We start from the raw sequence: 17,519 nt of genomic DNA on the forward strand, positions 1-17,519 counted from the left end.
AGGGTCAGAAATGGGAGCTTGGAAGGGAAGGACACCTGAGAACTTTGCACACTGTGCTTTTCTGAAGCAAAAAGAAAAAGCCTAGGTCTTAACAGCTCCTGGTTGTTCTGAGTGAAAACTAATTAAAAAATGCAGATGCAATCACTTTGGTCTAGGGCCAGAATGAGGGGCAAGTGAAGATCAGTAGTTAACTTGCTTCTGAGGTAGGCAGGTACAGTGTTTTCCCACTTCCCATACTCACCAGAGAAGTTACTATACTTCCTTTTTTCAGTTACTGTGGCACTGCTGCAGAGAGTTCCTTTCAACTCTTCACATAAGACCTCGGGGTGTTGAAACCTCTGGCTGCAAACTGTTCCATTTCAGCACTTTGCAGAAGTGTTTAAGGAGTTGGTACCAAACAGTGCCTCCCTCCAGTCTTGTACTTTGTTCCATTCTCTCTGCCCTTGGACTTGGCAAACCCTTTGCCCATGCCAGCCTCCTGCCTGCAAGGGGAGAGGAGGAGGCAAATGAAGCAGAAATACTGAGTTTGAAGTACCAGGAGGAGCTGCTTCCTGCCTGCATTGCTGGCTGAAGGGAAGGAGCTGTTAGAACATGAGGGAGAAGCTGAGAGCCCTTCTCAGACTGTTTCTTAGATCTGAAGAAAAAGATGAGTTATCCAGGCCTGTTCTTCTTTGTCCCTGGTACTTAGCAGAGCCCCTTTTATTAATTCAAGTTGCTTTCCCTGGGGTTATTTCATTATATATTAATAGACATAATTTCCTGACAACAAGAAGAAAAGCTAGCAAATTATCCCCTCTTGCTGAGAAAAGATAGTCTAGTTTGATCCCAAGTGAGTTATTTTAATTTGCATTTTACCTCCAGCTTTCCAAGTAAGCATGAAAAAACCAGATTCCTTGGAACAATGTTCTGAGTGTAATGCTAATGTCTCATGGACATTAATGGTGCTGACAAGAAGTTTGCTAGAGACACGAGAGCTGTGTGCTCAGTGTACTGGGGTCAGAGCTCTCTTCAGACACTGCTGTGTCTCTGCCCTTTTTTCACTACAGGGCAGGATGGATAGGAAGACATGTATCCTCTGGAAGAGATTTCTGGACTTGTTTTAATTTTTTTATTTGGCAGTTTTTTGATGTGGTGTTTTTAGAGTTGGGAATATTCTATCAGAAGGAAAACAGACTTTGTGATAAAGACTGATCTAATGTCAGCTCTGATTAAAGCATATATCTACCTAAAAGGTGATTGCTGTCACTCCAGAAAGAAAATACTTCCTGTTCATTTCTGTTTTAAGCCTCCAGATGGCACATGATACCAATGTTCTTTCCAGGGAAAGCTTTCCCTGCCAGGCTGCTCCTTTCTCACTTCCTTCCCAGGTTCTAATCATCTCCCTCCACCCCATGTGCTGTTTCCCCTTCCTTCTCCCTACACTGTAGGTGCAAAGCCTGTCTCCTCCAGTCCTGCCTAATGCTCCCTCCAGCCCTCGCCCACGTCAGTCGTCAAGTCTGGGCCACTGTGCCTATGGATGGATGGCTGCCTCCTCCACAGGGATATGTGGAGTGTTGTACACCTGATCAGATGACTTTTTTTTCAGAAAGTCTTAAGCTCAGCAGTAGCTGGTAACACCAAATAATCCTTTGCTTCCTTGGGAAGTGCTCTTACACTTCAGTCTGTTGATACCTAGGCATTTTCTGATGATGCATGTAGACCAAGGTGTAAGGGCTCTGGCTGGGGCCAGCCTGGTGGCTGAAAGTTGTTCAGCTTTCCCAGCTGTGTGCTCATTTCCCAGCCTATTGGTCTGCTCCACAGCTGTTCCCAGCAATAATGGATTTATAGGATTGCTGAACACAGTGCAGATACATCAATAAAGACAGCAGACAGGGATGTGCTTGCTCATACTGCTCAATATGAGTAACAGTTAAAAGTCTCTTTCAGTCAATGGATCTGTTTGTGTGTGTGTGTGTAACACTGTGATTTTCACCTGCCTTTTTCTGCACAGGTCCTTAGGGATGTTTTAAATGCAGCTTTTAAAGCATCTGGCAACATCTGCTGGGTTACTTTGGTTTCTTCCATCTCCCACTTGAAATACAGTGAGATTTCAATGCAAAGCTCTAGTGATAGATGCATTTTTTACAAGAAGGCAGTAGCAGAGATGGGTGTGTGAGAGCTCTAAATCTACTGGAAAATGTGTCTGCAACTGCCCTGCTGCTTATAAACCCTTCAGCCTTTGAGCAAGGAATAAATCAAAACTAGAACTAACACTTCTCATCAGAACTTCCCGTGCTTGTGTATCAGCACCCATCCTGTGGACAGTCAGCTCTGAGAAGGGTTTGGCTGGGGTGAACAGCTCTCAGCTGCTGCCTCCTGGTCCGAGTGATGCTCCCAGTGCTGATGGTGCCAGGCCAGGTTGACACGAGCTGAAGGAAAGCTGAGCTCTGGAAGCCAGTTACCAAAATACTGAGAAAAATTTCTGAACAATAAGAATCAATGAAACCTTTAAAATCATTGAGATTTAGTTATAAGCCAGGTCTAAAGCTATTGAATTGGATTTTTCTCTGCATGATGATCTTTATAATGTGACTGAGATGCCAGCAAATAGATTTCACAGTATTTGCTGCAATCAATATTTCCATGTGTCAAGCTCGCTGGCAACACATTAGTACCGGTCATGTTATTTCTGTTAAGGCGCTTGATGTTTCCACTTGATATTTTGAAAATGAGTTTTTTAGGGGTTTAGAAAGTGGGTATTTTAAAAACTAGTTTTTTAGGGGTTTAGGAAGTGCTTCCTTTAAGAAATGCCCCTAAACAGAGGTTTGAACAGTTCCACATGAAAAAAAAAAAATCTTTCTTGGGAATTTTCTCCCATTTAGACATTTTTTAAAGCAATTTAAAGATGAACCAGGCTGTTTCAATCAGGATTTACAAGTATATTCTATTTTTGTTTCCTGAAATGTGTTCTGTAGTCCAGGGGACTGAAATACTGAGAAATCCAAAGAAAGCACTGGTCCCTGTCACGTGTGGAACATGACTTTATCTCTGCTCACCTATTCTTGTAAGTTAGACAAGAGAGGGAATGTAGGCATACCCAAACCAAACAGCTTGCACAGGGCCTTTGCAAACCAAGCTTAGAGGGTTTTTTTGAGCAGTATTAAGCAGTTAGAAAAGGGTGGCACAGAGAATACGGAATCTGAATATATAATTGATGTCAACCAGTAATATCCCTTTAAACTTTCTGTAGATGATATTCTGAGTTATGTAGAACTGAAGACATATTAGCCTAACCCAAATAGCTCTACTGTATGTAGATTTCAGTATTATATGTGTTGACCTATTTCAAGGCATGCATTTTTTTTCCATGGTATTCTCCTACCTGATTAATAGATGTGAGTTAGGGCCTTAGAATAAGGAGCTGTGGAAAGTAGATGCTCTTTCCTGAAGAGCATTGCACTGATCCATCCATCACATGTATTTGGGTATCCACTTTCTATTTCAGTGGAAGTTACATATCTTTTTTCTAATTTTTTTTTAAATTCTTTTTTTCCCCCTCTAGCAATGTTATTCCATTGCGATGAAATTTTACAAGTCAGTCCTAGGAAGGCAAAATGTTATTATCAAACCAGAGCCTTATGGCTCTCTCAAAGTCACTCACTTTAAATGATATTAGAAGTTAGTGGAAGTACAAACTATGGTCAATTGGTTCCAGATGAAACATTATTGTAGTTGCAATTTATTACATGAAATGATCAATATGTTGTAAGTGCTTTTACAAGGTAGAGCCAGAATCTATGTGAAAACACAACCAGCAGCACCACAGTCTGCAGAGATTGCTCTCTCTGCACTCGGACAGAACACAACGCTGCTACTTTTCCTGGGATTGGGTTTTCACTCGGAGAACACTTCAACTTTCAAGGACTTTGCTCTTTAGTTTATTTTAGAAAAATCAGGATGGCTTTGGTGGACTCAGGTGGCTGCTTTCTGGGCTGAGGACAGAGTTGCTGAGGAGGGAAGGACCATCTCTTGATTAGAGTTTGCAATCAGTGCTGTGGCCAGAAGCAGGAGATGAACTCAACCAGCAGGTGCATGAGGCACAAGGCAGCAGAGTGATGACCATGGTCACCCTAATAAGCAGCATTTGCGATTGTCTACCATTTTTTGGACTACTTAAATACAAAATTTTCAGGAGACATTTGAAAGCAGTTTTGCAAACTGCTCAGAAGTAGTTTCTCTCAGAAAAATGGGTGGAGTAGGAATAAAATCAGAGGGCTTTGTGGGCGATTCAATGTTGGTATCATTAGCAAAGACAAACAATCATCTATGAAATGCCATGAAAAGGATTGGCAAAATGAATGACGTCTTTGCTAGCAGCTGCGTTGTGGGGGTGAATTGCTTTCCCAAGGCTGGGGGGAGCAGAAGGCACTCTTGCTGTGCCGAGGGGCTGTGGTGGGGAAAACCTGTGTTCAGTTGCAGATGTACACTGCAAATATTTGCAGAAGTGAAGCTGTGGTGCTGCTTCTTCTTTCGCACGACAAAGAAAGGAAAAAAAAATTAATATTTTCTGCATAGTTAAATAATTTCATTGCAAAAAATATAACATCTCAATAACAGGTAACTATACCAGAAACCACCAGGCAAAGAGCAGGGAGAGATTAGTGTGGAGCCTCTCATCAGCCTCCGTAGAGAAGGCATCATGCTCTGAGCTGGCAGTGGCCTTTTAACTTTGCTGATGTGTAAGGAAAATTCATACATGCTAATAGTCAAATTATGATTTCCCATGATTGAAAGGCAGGAGCTGCTAGGCATAACAAAGTGAGCTTTCCCTGCTCACTAGGACATCTGCCAGCACTATGATCAAATTATGGCTTTCCTTGGCCCACAGTCAGGAGCAAACTGCATATCCTTGATCAAAAGCGCAGTCTGCTTGGGTGGAGATGGTTTAATTATTAGTGACAAATCTGACAAAAGTCCTTTGAAGTGACAGTCTCAGGATGGCTTAGTATTCACATATGGGGAATGAATTGAGTAATTACAGCAAGAAATAACCTCAACAATGAAACTGAAACATAAGGTGGGGGTTGCAGCTACACAAAGCCACAGGCACCAGGTGTGAGGGTGGCCAGGCAAGGGGGACTTGCTGGTGCTGAAGACTGTGGGTGGGGGAAGAAATGTTTGGGGTACATCACTTGTCCTGGAACATGTCTGGCTTTTTTTGGTCTGGTTCTTGCTATGCAAAAGCAGCTGAGGGACCAGCCCAAGAAGTTGCAGTGGAGTGGTGCCTTGCCAGCCTTGCAAAGGCTCTATTTCCCTGTTGGGGGCCAGTCCTCAGAAGCAGCCCAGGGCCCTTTGGGCCAAGCAGAGCTACAGCACAGGAAACAAGAGATTCAATAGGGCTGTAATGGATGGAAAAGCCCAAAATAACTCTTTCAGTTAATGAAATGCCAACTTCTCCTAAGTAACTTCACAGCAAAGGCAGAAAGCAAATGGAAAACACAATGGTAATTAGGGTCTTGCTACACCTGGGCAAATACCCTTGCCCTGGAAGCTGACTTTTAATTGCAAGGAAAGGGTCTGTGAGCAGCCTGAGTGTGCCTGCTCTCTCTAATCTGCCCTGGTGCTCTGGTAAACCAAAACCAGGCAGGCATCCTGAATGTGGCCACAGGCCTCCTGTTTGCTAACGGGTGTGGGGAGGACTCATTTCAAAAGGAGGAAGTCAGGGCACCCAGATGGATTCCCCTTGGCAGCAGATGAAAGCTGTGCGGTTTGAGAACAAAGAGCTCGATTTTTGCATGTAGGAAATGAAGAGATCAGCTGAGTAATGTTATACAAGCTGGAGGGGAAGCCTTAAAAGTTAAAAAAAGCACATTACACTTGATGCATTTGCTGGTGATGCTGACTGAAGCATTCTGTGGTAACTGAAGTTGCAGTGCAATGCAGGTGAGGGCGCTGGGCAAGGACAGCAGTGGTGACAACAGATTTATACCACTTCTACACTGCAGGACATCACTGTCACTAAAAAGAGGAGAAAGGTGCTTTGGGGTTTTTTTAACACAAATCTATCTGTTGCTGCTTGGAAATGGGGGCTGGAATAAAAAGCAAGCAAGGGTATCTGGTACTTGAACTGCAGAAACCAGTAATAATTTCATACTTTTCCCTAGTTTGGCTGGACTTGCCTGCTGGGGAACTTGGAAGGACCAGGCATCAAGTGTACATGGCTTCATAGCTCCCATGCATGATCCTGTAGAGAACACACATGAGTTAAATCAAGATTCCCATTGGCACTGGCAGTTGAAAACAGCTTTTAAGATCCTGGCTCTCAGAAAAAGCTACTGTATGTATACTGTACTGTATACTGTTCTGTATGTAATACCTTATTCTATGAGGTTATGCATGTTCCTCAGACTGCCTCTCCTCTCCTGGCCCCCTGGCTGCCAGCAGGGCTGTTCTTCACAGTGTCCCTCACTCCTCACTGCTGGTGTGTATTGTGCCTTCCCTTGCCCTTTCCCAGAGGCAGCACCAGCTTCTGTGACAGGCTGGGCAGTGCCCTGTGGTGGGATCAATGGGGAGTGGTCTGGGTCCATCACAGGGCAGCCCTTGGGCCCTCTCCTCACAGCAACCTCCTCACTGCTGCCAGCACCTGGCATGGATCTTCTCCTTGCACCCCCTCCACCATTGGGCCCAGGCTCCTCATCTGACCTGGCCACCACACCCAGTGGACTCCACTTCCTGCATTGCTGGGGACAGGACTGGCACGGCCCCTGTGTAACCAGGTACCCTTGTGGCACCCTGCAGGTAGGTCTGCCTTCTTCAGACATTTTCTTCCAAACAGAATCAAAGTGAAAATGGTGCTGAAACAGCAAGTCCCATCCCAGGTGAGGGTTCCCTCAGGGCTCTCTGAGACTGGCATCGCCCTGGGCAGGTGGGAGGGGATGCTGAGGCAGCTCCTTGGGGTTCCTACCACTGCGGGGGGCTGAGGTGAGTTTGTTTTCAAACCTTACATCAGGATTTCTGGTGGCCACACCAGACTTTTTGGGGGTACACTGGGCTCCCCCCAGCCCACAGCACCTGCTCAAGGGGCAGGAGGGTTGTTAGGGAGCCCAGAGGGGAGATGACAGTTCTCTGCATCAGCCACTGGCTCTGACACAGTGCTGCTACCTCTTCCCAAGGTCTGAACCAAACCAGTCAGTAAACATGCAGGATTTGGGTTTCTCTGGTAGAAGCCAGCAGTGTCCAGAGCTGAGCCAGGTTGTAAGTTCACACCCTTGAGAGCTGATGGTGATGGAGGGCTTGAGTTGATGAATCATACTGGTTAGTCCTTGTGCAAGTAGAAGGGGAAAGACGGTGAGGGTAGAGGGACTAATGAATAATTAAACTCTGAGACAGAGGAACATACATAATGCATGATAAATTAGTCCAAATGCAGCAGAGGAAGCATGAGTAAAGTTTTTTTCAACAAGCATAAAATGGGATATGACAAGGTATTTACGCTAGAACAGCTGTTTGCTAAAATTTTTCATTTATTTATACAAATTTCCTTCCCCTCACAGTTAGGGGTCTGCCTAGAGTGGGAGAGAAATCAGCAACTGAGGTGGAAAATAAGTTTGGTTCCTGCTAGGTCCCAGTCCAGCATGCTCTCTGCTTGGGAGATCTCCCTCCCTGCTTAGTGCTTTCCTTTCTGATACTCTAATGCAATATTTCCCTCCTGGTCGTTTGGGCTGCAATTTGATTGCAGCTAAGGCGGGTAGGGTAATGCTCTTAATTCCATGGAAACAGTGAGGCCCATGTTGACTCACTCTAGCCTTTTCTGATCCCAGATTCCCTAAATGTTTTCTTCCTTCCAAACTGTCTTTGCTGTTACAACATAAATTATTTATAAGATGTTACATTTGTTACAGATGGTAATGGGGCTGCCAATCAGAGGGCACTGACTCTATACTGCAGTGTCAAACTGATTTAAGGAGGTGGGGGGGTGTAAATAAAAATCCAGTCCCTTCCTTTCTTTAAACAAACCTGGCAAGTCTGTTCAAATTTACTTTTCCCATAAATAACACTAAAGGCCAAAAGCTGCATTATTAGACTTGCAGAGTTGTTTCATCTGAATCCAAGTGAGTTCTGAACAATGCGACTTGTTTCTTTCCCCCACTGCGAATCACTTATTGGTGATTACGGTGTCACAGGACACCATACACAGAAGATGTTTATTACAGGTAGCTGGTACAGCTACTCTGACACACAGAAACTATAGCTTTGACAGAGCTTTTGCTCATCACAGGCTGTATATGGAAAAGGACTGTGTGAAGCAATATGGAGCTGAGCACTGAAACACCAGGTCTTTGATCTTGTCTCTCCTTCCGTGTTCTGCTCACTCCAAAGCAGCCTTCTGCCTTAAAGCAAGGGCCACTGGCTGCTGTGCCTGCTGACCTGCCGGCTCCAAGAGAAGGTATCTCACTTCTCACAAGTGTAGACAGTACACAGGGAAATAATCTGTTACTCTCTGCTGCCTGCTTTATTTCTTCTCTAGGACTGATGCCTGCTTTCTGGTGTTTATTGCACTTGGATTTCTCCATGCTTCTGGAGTTCACAGAACAGAACCCTCAAGCAGGGACTGCTTAGACTTGAGGTGGATGAAAAACCAGTCTGAGTTCTTCTGATTGTTTTACTATTTTTTCTTATACACGGACTTTCACAATTCCTTGCTAGAAAGGGTAAATCTATGGAAAGTCACACCATCTCCCTGTCATTTGTGTGCAAAGTAAGTGTGAAGACTTGAATATAAAATAGCTTTCTCCCAAAAATCCATATGTTCTCTTTAAACACTGAGGTCATCTATTTATTAAAAATATAAATGTTAAAAAGCATGCAAATACTGAGCCCATAATACATACAGTTAAGACTGCATAACCCCCTCACTGAGGACACACAGATGCAACTGCATATCCAGGTGCTGGAAGAGATGGAGAAGGGGGAAGCAGCTTTTGATCTTGTGTTACAGAGAAGCCCAATGCAGTTTTAACAGGCTTAGCTGCGTAACTACAAAGATGTGCTTCAGCTCCTTGAAGTGTCACAGGCTTCCTGCATGCTGCTGGGCTATCCTAGTAGTAAGGAGGTGAGGTAGCTTTCCTAGACAGAACACCCTACTTCACAAAGCCATCCTAAGGATAAATGTGCTCAAGAGAATAAAAATGGACTATGGACAGGCAAAGCACAAGAAAGCTATGGAAAGTCCTTGGTGAGCTGGGTTTTTTTGTCTGGTAGGGTTTTACCCCTTCAGCTGTTGCAATGACCCACTGATTTGCATGGCCACTCTTGTTTAGAGATACTGAAAAGCTTTGAGCATGGGACTGTGATGATAATATGCCCTGTCAGCCATCTCTAATTCAGCTAGATTTCTTTTCTTTGTCTCCCTTTTCCCTCTGAGTGCCTTAATCTAGACAGGCCTTACCACTTTAAAACTAAAGTGGGACACAGGGATGTGAGAGAGAGAGAAAAGGAAAATATCTGAACTCCCTGTCCTGTTCCAAATTAATTAGAGCCAAACCCACCTCAAATACGTGTAGAAAGCAGCTTAGAAAACACTCTGTTACTGCATTTAAATCCTGAGCCTAAAGCTTATGATGAATGATAAACCAAAGCCTGCACCAGCATCTCTCTGTGCAGTTTGACCTCACTCCAAACACACTGAAAGAGAAAACACAGGTTTCTAGCTCAACATGCACAACTTGTAGACTAAATCAACCCAATGCTTGCCAATGGGATGGGATACCAGCAGAGCTGCTTATCTGAGAGATTTTTGTTTTCAGCTGTATGAAAATTGAGAAGTTCCTGGTGGCAGGCTGCTCTGGTAACTTGCTTGACATCCCCCTCTATTGTATGCCACTGGTGTGGGCCCTGGCCTGCTGCTGGCTTTGTGCTCCCCTACTCCCAAAGGTATGAGGGCTCCTCACTTGCTGCCATGTTTCCCTTAGTTTCCTTAAAACGGTTGCTTCTAGTAAGTATATGTTCAGCTTGGCTGCCTCTGCAACAAACACACTGTTTTCCTAAGCTATTACTTGACAAGACCCTATCTGAGGGAGCCCTCAGCATGTAATTGCCCTCAGATTGGCATTTTTTCCCTGCCCAGAACTGCCATTGAAAGGGGAATATGAAAGGGGAATATCATTCCTTCAAATGGAACCCTGCGTTTTCCAAAGATAGCAAAAGATCCCCAGCTGGAAGAAAAGCCTATGTGAATTAGCATGGGTCTATGCTAATTTACATCAAAGGAAAATCCAGATCATAAGTGCTTGCACATGTTGCTTTTCAAGATCAGAGTGCAAAGTCCAGGCTGCTGAGTTGTTAGGCTGTGCCTCTGTGCTGCCTGATTTTGGCTACCGTGGCTCTTGAGGAGCCTCTTTTCTAGCTCCTCCTGTGTAACACAGCTTTCAGAGCTCTTGGGGGTACCATCTCTGGCTTGTGGTCCTCCGAAGAGCTGTAGTATCAGCATGAAAAGAGAGCAGAGGTCTCACATAAATAAGTGAAAATATATCCATGTTGAACCACAAGATTAAAGGCAATGACACATGAAAGTGAGAAGTGGGTATTGTTAATGACGGTCTTGATGACCCTCTTCTAATATCTAATCTATTCTAATTTCTAATCTTCATATTCTAATCTTTTTTTCCTTACCATTTCCTTTGTCATTAAGAATCTCCTCCCACTTCAAGGTGCAGCATAGTTTTTTGCAAAGTCAGCCTTTCAAGGGGTTGTCTGAACTACAGACAGCTTTGTCCTCTAATACACGTAGGTGAGGTTATGTAATGTTACTGGTGAAGATTGGATGGGATTTGCTCTTCATTTGTGTCAGGAGACTGAAAGAAATGTTGCTGGAAACGTGGGCTTTGGCCTTGGCTGGCCTCAGATTGGGTGACAAGTCAGCTTTGCAGATGAAGCACCTTTTGTGCAAAACCGGAAGTTACCTCAGAGAAGTTAGGGGAGGTAAATTACAGCAAGGGAGTAAAACAATGTGCAGAGAACACCTGTGCTATTTCTTTATTTAGATTTTGTGGGAAAATGGGTCATCTGCTGCCAAAATACATGTTTTCAAACTGGTGACACGTAGGACCTGGTCTTCCTCAGAGTGTTAATTTACAGGTGAAGACCTCCAAAGGCCTTTCACGACTTCCTAACATGCATAACTACAACAAATGCCTTGTCATCTTTAGGCTTTGGTTAGCTAACTGTTGGTTAGCTAACACATAGTAAGACTGACTTCTTTTGGTTTTCCTTGAAAAGGCAAACCCTAAGGTTCCCTGATGTCAGCCAGCTCCGACTGCCAATTCTGTGAAGTCTTGTTGCACACTGGGATATTTTGCTGCTGCCGTAGGACTGGCAGGGTGAAATCAAGGGCTCCTACAAATGGCAGTGAAGTTCAGGACAAACACGTGGGTCTGAGGACAGGATGACTTCCCACAGCCACTGCAGCAGGTCAGCTCTGGAAGATAAAATAGGGGTAAAGTTTTCACAGCCTCCACACTGCCCACCATGGACAACACCTCTGTCTTCAGGTGAATGCTACATTCTGTGAGCAGTAATTTCCACTGCCCCATAAAAAGCTAGGTCTGGTGTGGTATCCCCCTTAGCTGTGTGAATCCATGGCTCTGGATGTTGCTGTATTGCTTCGCAGCACGAAGCACCTGCTTGACTCATTTCTTTACCCTTGTCATTGTTCAGAATTAGCTGTGCACCCATGTAAGCCAGGCAAGCCAAGTGTGAGTTGTTTTTCATGCAGGATGACTGCATACAGCAGCACAGGGAGGGGGAAGCCAGATTTTTGGAGAGCAGACCCTTGGTATGGGACAAAATGCTCGCCTGCACTCTGATGCTGATTTTCTCCTTTATTGGCTGCTCCTGAGCCTGCAGCCGGAGGAACGGTCTCCTGTGGAACGGCAGCTTTAGACAATTTTATTGGCTGATGAATCTGATCTTGTCTGGCCACCTTCCAGAAACACTGACTTGCCCGAGATGAGAGTGAGAGGAAGGTTGCTCTGCCTGGGGCTGTAAAGCAATTGTTTTGAGACCAACGTAACACCCATGCCTTGCTGCACGGTAAGTATATAACGATAGGTCCATATACCCACATGTATATGCGTGAAGTGCTTTATAATATAATTGCTGACACAATTAAATGTGCAGCTCCTGTGGACTGTGTCTCGTTTGCTGCTTAATTACGTGAAAATGTACTTGGTAAATTGCTTTCTGTCACAAAATGCTCGATTAACTGTTGCAATGATCTAAGTTGAAACACAGTATTTGTGTCCTACTCTGGTTATTTCCTGTGCTGCAACACATTGATCTAAGCTTTTTGGCATGAGAGAACAAGATGCAGCTGCAAGATGTTGATATTAAAATGTTTTCTTCAGTTTTATTATTTTGCTAGTGGAAACTCAAAATACCAGAGCTGCTTGCTAATATTTGCTCAAGTCTTCTAAAAATTGCTGATTAATCTTGCCCTTTCTTTTTTTAAGGGTAACTTCTGTGAAGTTTGATGCTATGGATCGTTTTGCAAGTTGTGCCTTGCAACAGAGCAAAAATAGGGCAGAGCTAAGGAAGGGAATGTTTTTAATGTAGCCCCCAAAGTGTGTGGAGCTCAAAGTGGCAGGATACTGCATTGCACCTACATCAATTGCAAACAGCTCTCCAGATGAATATTTCTGATGAGCCTCCAAAACTATTGCTACCTAAGGAATTGATGATTGACCTGCAGCACTGGAGCAGAATGAAGGAATGCAGCTTTTTAGACTGCAGCAGTTCTATAGATGCAGCTAATCCTGAAAGTACATCATACCTGCTGCTTCAGAAATGATACTAAATATTCTGAGTTTTACTCTAACAACCTGCAGAACCCCTAATACTCAGAGTGGAGTTTGAAACTGTGTCTTTTTAATAGCTTTGGGAAACAACCTTTTATCACTGCATGTGTTCAAAATACCTCTCTCTAATGTTTCATCATTCTTTTTGTTAGAAGAGATGGTGCAGGAAGTGGGGTGACAGCATTTTCTGCAAACAGATCCCTGCTAAACATAGTGCAGTGACAAAATAACTTCCCCAGGTCTAAGACAAAGTATTAAATTAAAGCTGAGTAAAGCTATAAACAGTCCTCAAAGATTTCCTGAGCTAGAACTTTCCATACTCTTGGGCTGTGTGTAGCACAACTGTGTTGATGGCAGTAATGCTTTTTTGCATTCTTCTTCCTGAGGGCCAGTGGGGAACCTGAGCAGCTTCATGATTTGCCTTGGCTGGAATAGCTTTGCAGTTCCATGTTGGCCTTTGATGTTCCTTAAGGAGACAGAAGTATATGGTATTGTGCTGGCTATAGCCTCTTAAAATCACCTGCACCACAGCTGCCTTTCCAAGCAGTGTTGAAGTTATGTTTTGAGAACTCTGGGAAGAGGACGGTGTAGGAGGACCAAGTTTTGCAGGTGGAGGAGAGACATGAACACTGACTTGCAGCTGTAGCTGTAAGGAAGAGTCTCCCCATTATGTTCAAGTGGGGGAGAGGAGAGGCCTTGGTGCAATTCCAGCTGTATTTCAGCTGCAGAAGGAAATAATTTATTGAACTGGCTTCCACTTCAAATGGAATGGCAGTACATGAAGTTGTGTGGCTCTGCTATCACCCATGGTTACGAAAGTTAAGTAGGACCTTATATCAATGAGAAATTATGCATAAAATATGGTTTAATATGACTTTGGTGCAATTGTGTCAGGTAGCATTGACCAACTTTGATGCTGTGTTCTTCTAAACATTTGTTCTGTTGGCCCTGTAAATAGTCTAAACTATTTTTTTTTTTTGCTTGTTCCTGTGTTTCTACACTGCTCCTGTTCCTATTCTTGCTGTCTGAGGCTTCTAAGGGAGCCATGGGAAGCTGACATTCATGCTCATTGGATTTGAAACATCCCTTCTAGAAATCACAGGCACTACCATTAAATGAAAGATGAGGGGGGAATGGAGACAAGTGGAAAAAGCAGGCAACTAAAAATATCATAAAGCTTGTGATCTTTTTAATGATTATATTTGGCAATTCTGTAGAAATGGATCCAAGAGAAAACTATGATTCCCTGACTTTTAAAAAAGCATTTATCTGGAAATGTTTCAGTTTTCAACTAAGATCTGAGTGAAGAAAGTGGAAATACACTGATTTGTATTTTGACAGTTTAAAATCGCTTTTGTGCAATGCTTTTACAGTGTGTTCATTTAGAACGTGGACTTGCAAATTACAGGAATATTTTAAAACACTTGGAATTCAGAATGACACGTAAACTGCAGTGACTTTATTTTTATCTTTGTTGGGTTTGTTGGCTAGTTTGCCTCTGAATTTGTATTTCTGTATATGTATATAAACATAATCCCATTAACATGTATAATAGTAGGAAGCTGGTAGGCAATGTGCTTACATATATATCAGCATATTACTGAGCCATAATATGAAATATTTACTATCAATATTCATGTATAAACCTGATGTGCTGTGGATTCATGCTACTAGTAATAAGGCAAGAAACTGTTTATGCTGTGGGATACCAATAGCCAGATCAACACTGGGAATGAAAACTGGAATTGTTCTTCCATTTTAATTACAGCCTGACAAATGGTGCATTCATTTTTCATTGTTAATAAATGGCCCATATGGCATCCTTTGATCACATGCTCTACAGCTTCAGCAACAGTAAGGCACTTACTTTCTGGGAATATAGAACATAACATTTGATCTGGCCTTTCTGAGCAGAATATTCTCTTGAGCAAGAAAATGGACACTACCAGGAGAAGGTACCTTAGGTAGCTCAGTTTTCTAATCTGAAGGCTTGGTGCATGGTGCACCCACCTCAGAAGCAGAACCAGCAGCTTCTTCACATTTCAAATCAAAGAACTGGAAGGGTTTTTCTCCACCAGCAAATTTCATTCTTTCACAGAATATGTGAGAATGGTTTTTTCCATGGTGCACAATCGAGATTCCAAGATGCCTGGCATGCAGGGACAGAAAAAACTAACCAGATAGAAGGGCTTTATTTAGAAAGTAAAGCAAAGCAAACTTAGAATTTCTTTGTGTGTGAGAAATATGCATCACAAAAACCCCCACCAACCTCTCACACACACACACCTTGGAATAAAGGCAACCTATTTGCTTTTAGTCATGGTATTTATTGTACCTTTTAGAAACAAAACTGAAATCTGTAGCCAGGACACCAGCTGGAGGCATTCAGGAATATCTCCATGGAAATACCATCTTGGAAAGCAAAGCTTGCTGAAGTTTGCTCATTATTATCTGCAGAGCATTGCAGTCTGGGAGAAAACAGGAGCTAGGTGACAACTAGTCTCCTGTTTTCTGCACCCGCATTCACAACAGATGGATGGGTGATAGGATCTCTTCAGAGCAGCTCATGCCCTCCCTCACAGTGTAGCTCTTGCAGCCACTTTGATCTAGGTGGGCAGTCAGTGTTTGGGACCTTTCTGGGGTGTTCCTACCAGAAAAGGACAATGATTATGCACAGCTCATACCTTTAATGTAAACTTAAATGTTTACAAAGCATGTGTGTATGCACACTTCTATTTCCACAAACACAAGAGGTTTCCTCTCTCACAGTTTTCATGTGATCCTTCTGGGGGCAAGGAGATGCAGGAAGAAGGAGAGGGGGAAAGCTTATTGGTCTTGCTTTGGGAAAGTTTCATCAGTAAGACAGCAACCTGTGGCCACTTGTCACTGCTGCAACACTGTCAGCACCCCCAGAGTAGTTTCAGCTTCTGCTCTGGCAGTAGCAAATGGCAAAACTGCACAGTCACCCATTAGCACATATAAGCAAAGATTTGTGTCCCCTTAACCTTTTGCAAATGATGGGCACAATATGATGGCTTAAACGCCAAGGCAGATGGTGCATTTCTGTACCATGCATCATTTTGTATGCATGATGAAATGTGGCTGGCTAAGTGTGTCCAGATGGGCATTGCTCCTTTGAAGAAGAAACCAATAAAATGTGGCAATCTGTGGGAATCTAGGCTAAAACAGGCTCTCACATGGAGAGCTAGAACAAGGCAGAAAGCTGCAAAAGTTGTTCTCCACACAGGTAACTGAAGGGGGGGGGGAACTTTCATGTTTGTGTAATCAATTAATTTACTGTTTCATGGAACTCAAATATAAGACACTGTGAAAACAAGGAGTGATGTGAACTTTCAGCCAATACTCTGGTGCTAGTATATAAAATGTTTCCCCAACATACCTGATTTCTCTTGGTTTTTCAGGAAGGTTTTTTTGAGGAAAAATGCTCTTTGTGATGTTACAGGCCTGTAATTTTCAGGCTAGACTACAAAAAGGGATTATATACTTACTATTTTGGTTTTCCTTTAGAGAGTTCTGCAATGTTTCATATATCCAGACAACCAGTACAGATTTTATGTAATATGTAATTTGCCACATGGAATATATGCTGGTCACTACCTCTGTTCTTAGAGGAGATGGCAGCTAACAAAAACCATGTCTGACAGGCTGTTTCTTACTGTGTGGAATGATCTGTCATCTCCTCAGGTTTTTGTAAATTGCTGTAGCTCAAGATTAGGGTAAAATGTTTAAAGTTATCAAAAGCAGCTTTAAAGCCTCTGACTTTCTAACATTAAAAGTGGTTTAAGGGCTTATAAGTTGACTCCCACAATCACCTTTGAAATGTTTTTATAGTCCATCTTCCTTAAATTAATAGAAATGTCTTTATTTAATACAAGTAGAAAGTGCCTAACTTTGGCCACAAATAATTGCTGATCATGAACTTGCTGAAAGGTTATCTGAGAGGAGTAAAATTTGGAAGTGACTTGCTAAAGTGGTAAGATTGTCAGACAGTAATAGGTAAATGCCTCAACCTTTGTAATATAAATGATTACACTTGAAACTAAGCATGGATGGACAGTGCATTTGTCTCAGCATAAGAACAGTGAGCACTTCCCCTGTGCAGAGCCAGGGGTTGGACTCAACAATTTTTGTGGGCCCCTTCCAACTCAGGATATTCTATGATTTTGTGACTTAATTATTTTCCAGAATCCATGACACAGGAAACAGGAATTTCCTCAAGCATTCTATCACAGCAAATTAGGTTTTTATATTAAACATTCCTGCTTGGCCTGCAATCCAAACCTCATTCCTCTTGTCTTTGTTTAACATGGTGGACATCACAGTTTAATATAAAAAAAAGGAAATATTAAGTCAACTTCTTACCCCCCTTTTATCATGCAAGGCTCTGGCTAGGTGAAAGGACAAAGATACGATACATGGAAACACGAGTGGTTTGTGTTCAGGTTTATGTCACATGCTGGCTCCAGTATGTGGGCAGCACACTTTCCATCAGAGTGTCACAGAAATGCTATGAAGACCCTATGTGGGCAGTGACTTCTACGTGAAAACAAAGGTAACACACTTGACTGAGTCAAGTCTGTGATATATTTAGATACCCACTGCAGCAACTTGCACCAACGCAAGCTCTGAGTTGCAGGTAATTCACGTGGCTGTGTCTCAGCAGTT

At 43.0% G+C, this 17,519-nt stretch overlaps 1 protein-coding gene across 4 annotated transcripts in view; it reads left to right on the forward strand.

Annotated features, from left to right (window-relative positions):
* The first annotated feature begins 11,958 nt into the window (after positions 1-11,958).
* Positions 11,959-17,519, forward strand: part of OSBPL5 (oxysterol binding protein like 5) — a 178,260-nt gene continuing 172,699 nt past the window's right edge. For 3 of the 4 annotated variants that reach the window (XM_027651029.1, XM_027651030.1, XM_027651034.1), the window contains exon 1: positions 11,960-12,069. In XM_027651029.1, coding sequence (XP_027506830.1) covers positions 12,055-12,069 — 15 coding nt within the window. In that variant the 5' untranslated portion in view covers positions 11,960-12,054. Of the gene's footprint in view, positions 12,070-17,519 lie in introns of all 4 variants that reach the window. The other variant, XM_027651033.1, reaches the window with a different exon arrangement.

The sequence above is a fragment of the Corapipo altera genome, unplaced genomic scaffold, assembly GCF_003945725.1.
Source record: "Corapipo altera isolate COAL_440 unplaced genomic scaffold, ASM394572v1 78, whole genome shotgun sequence".
Lineage (NCBI taxonomy): Eukaryota > Metazoa > Chordata > Aves > Passeriformes > Pipridae > Corapipo > Corapipo altera.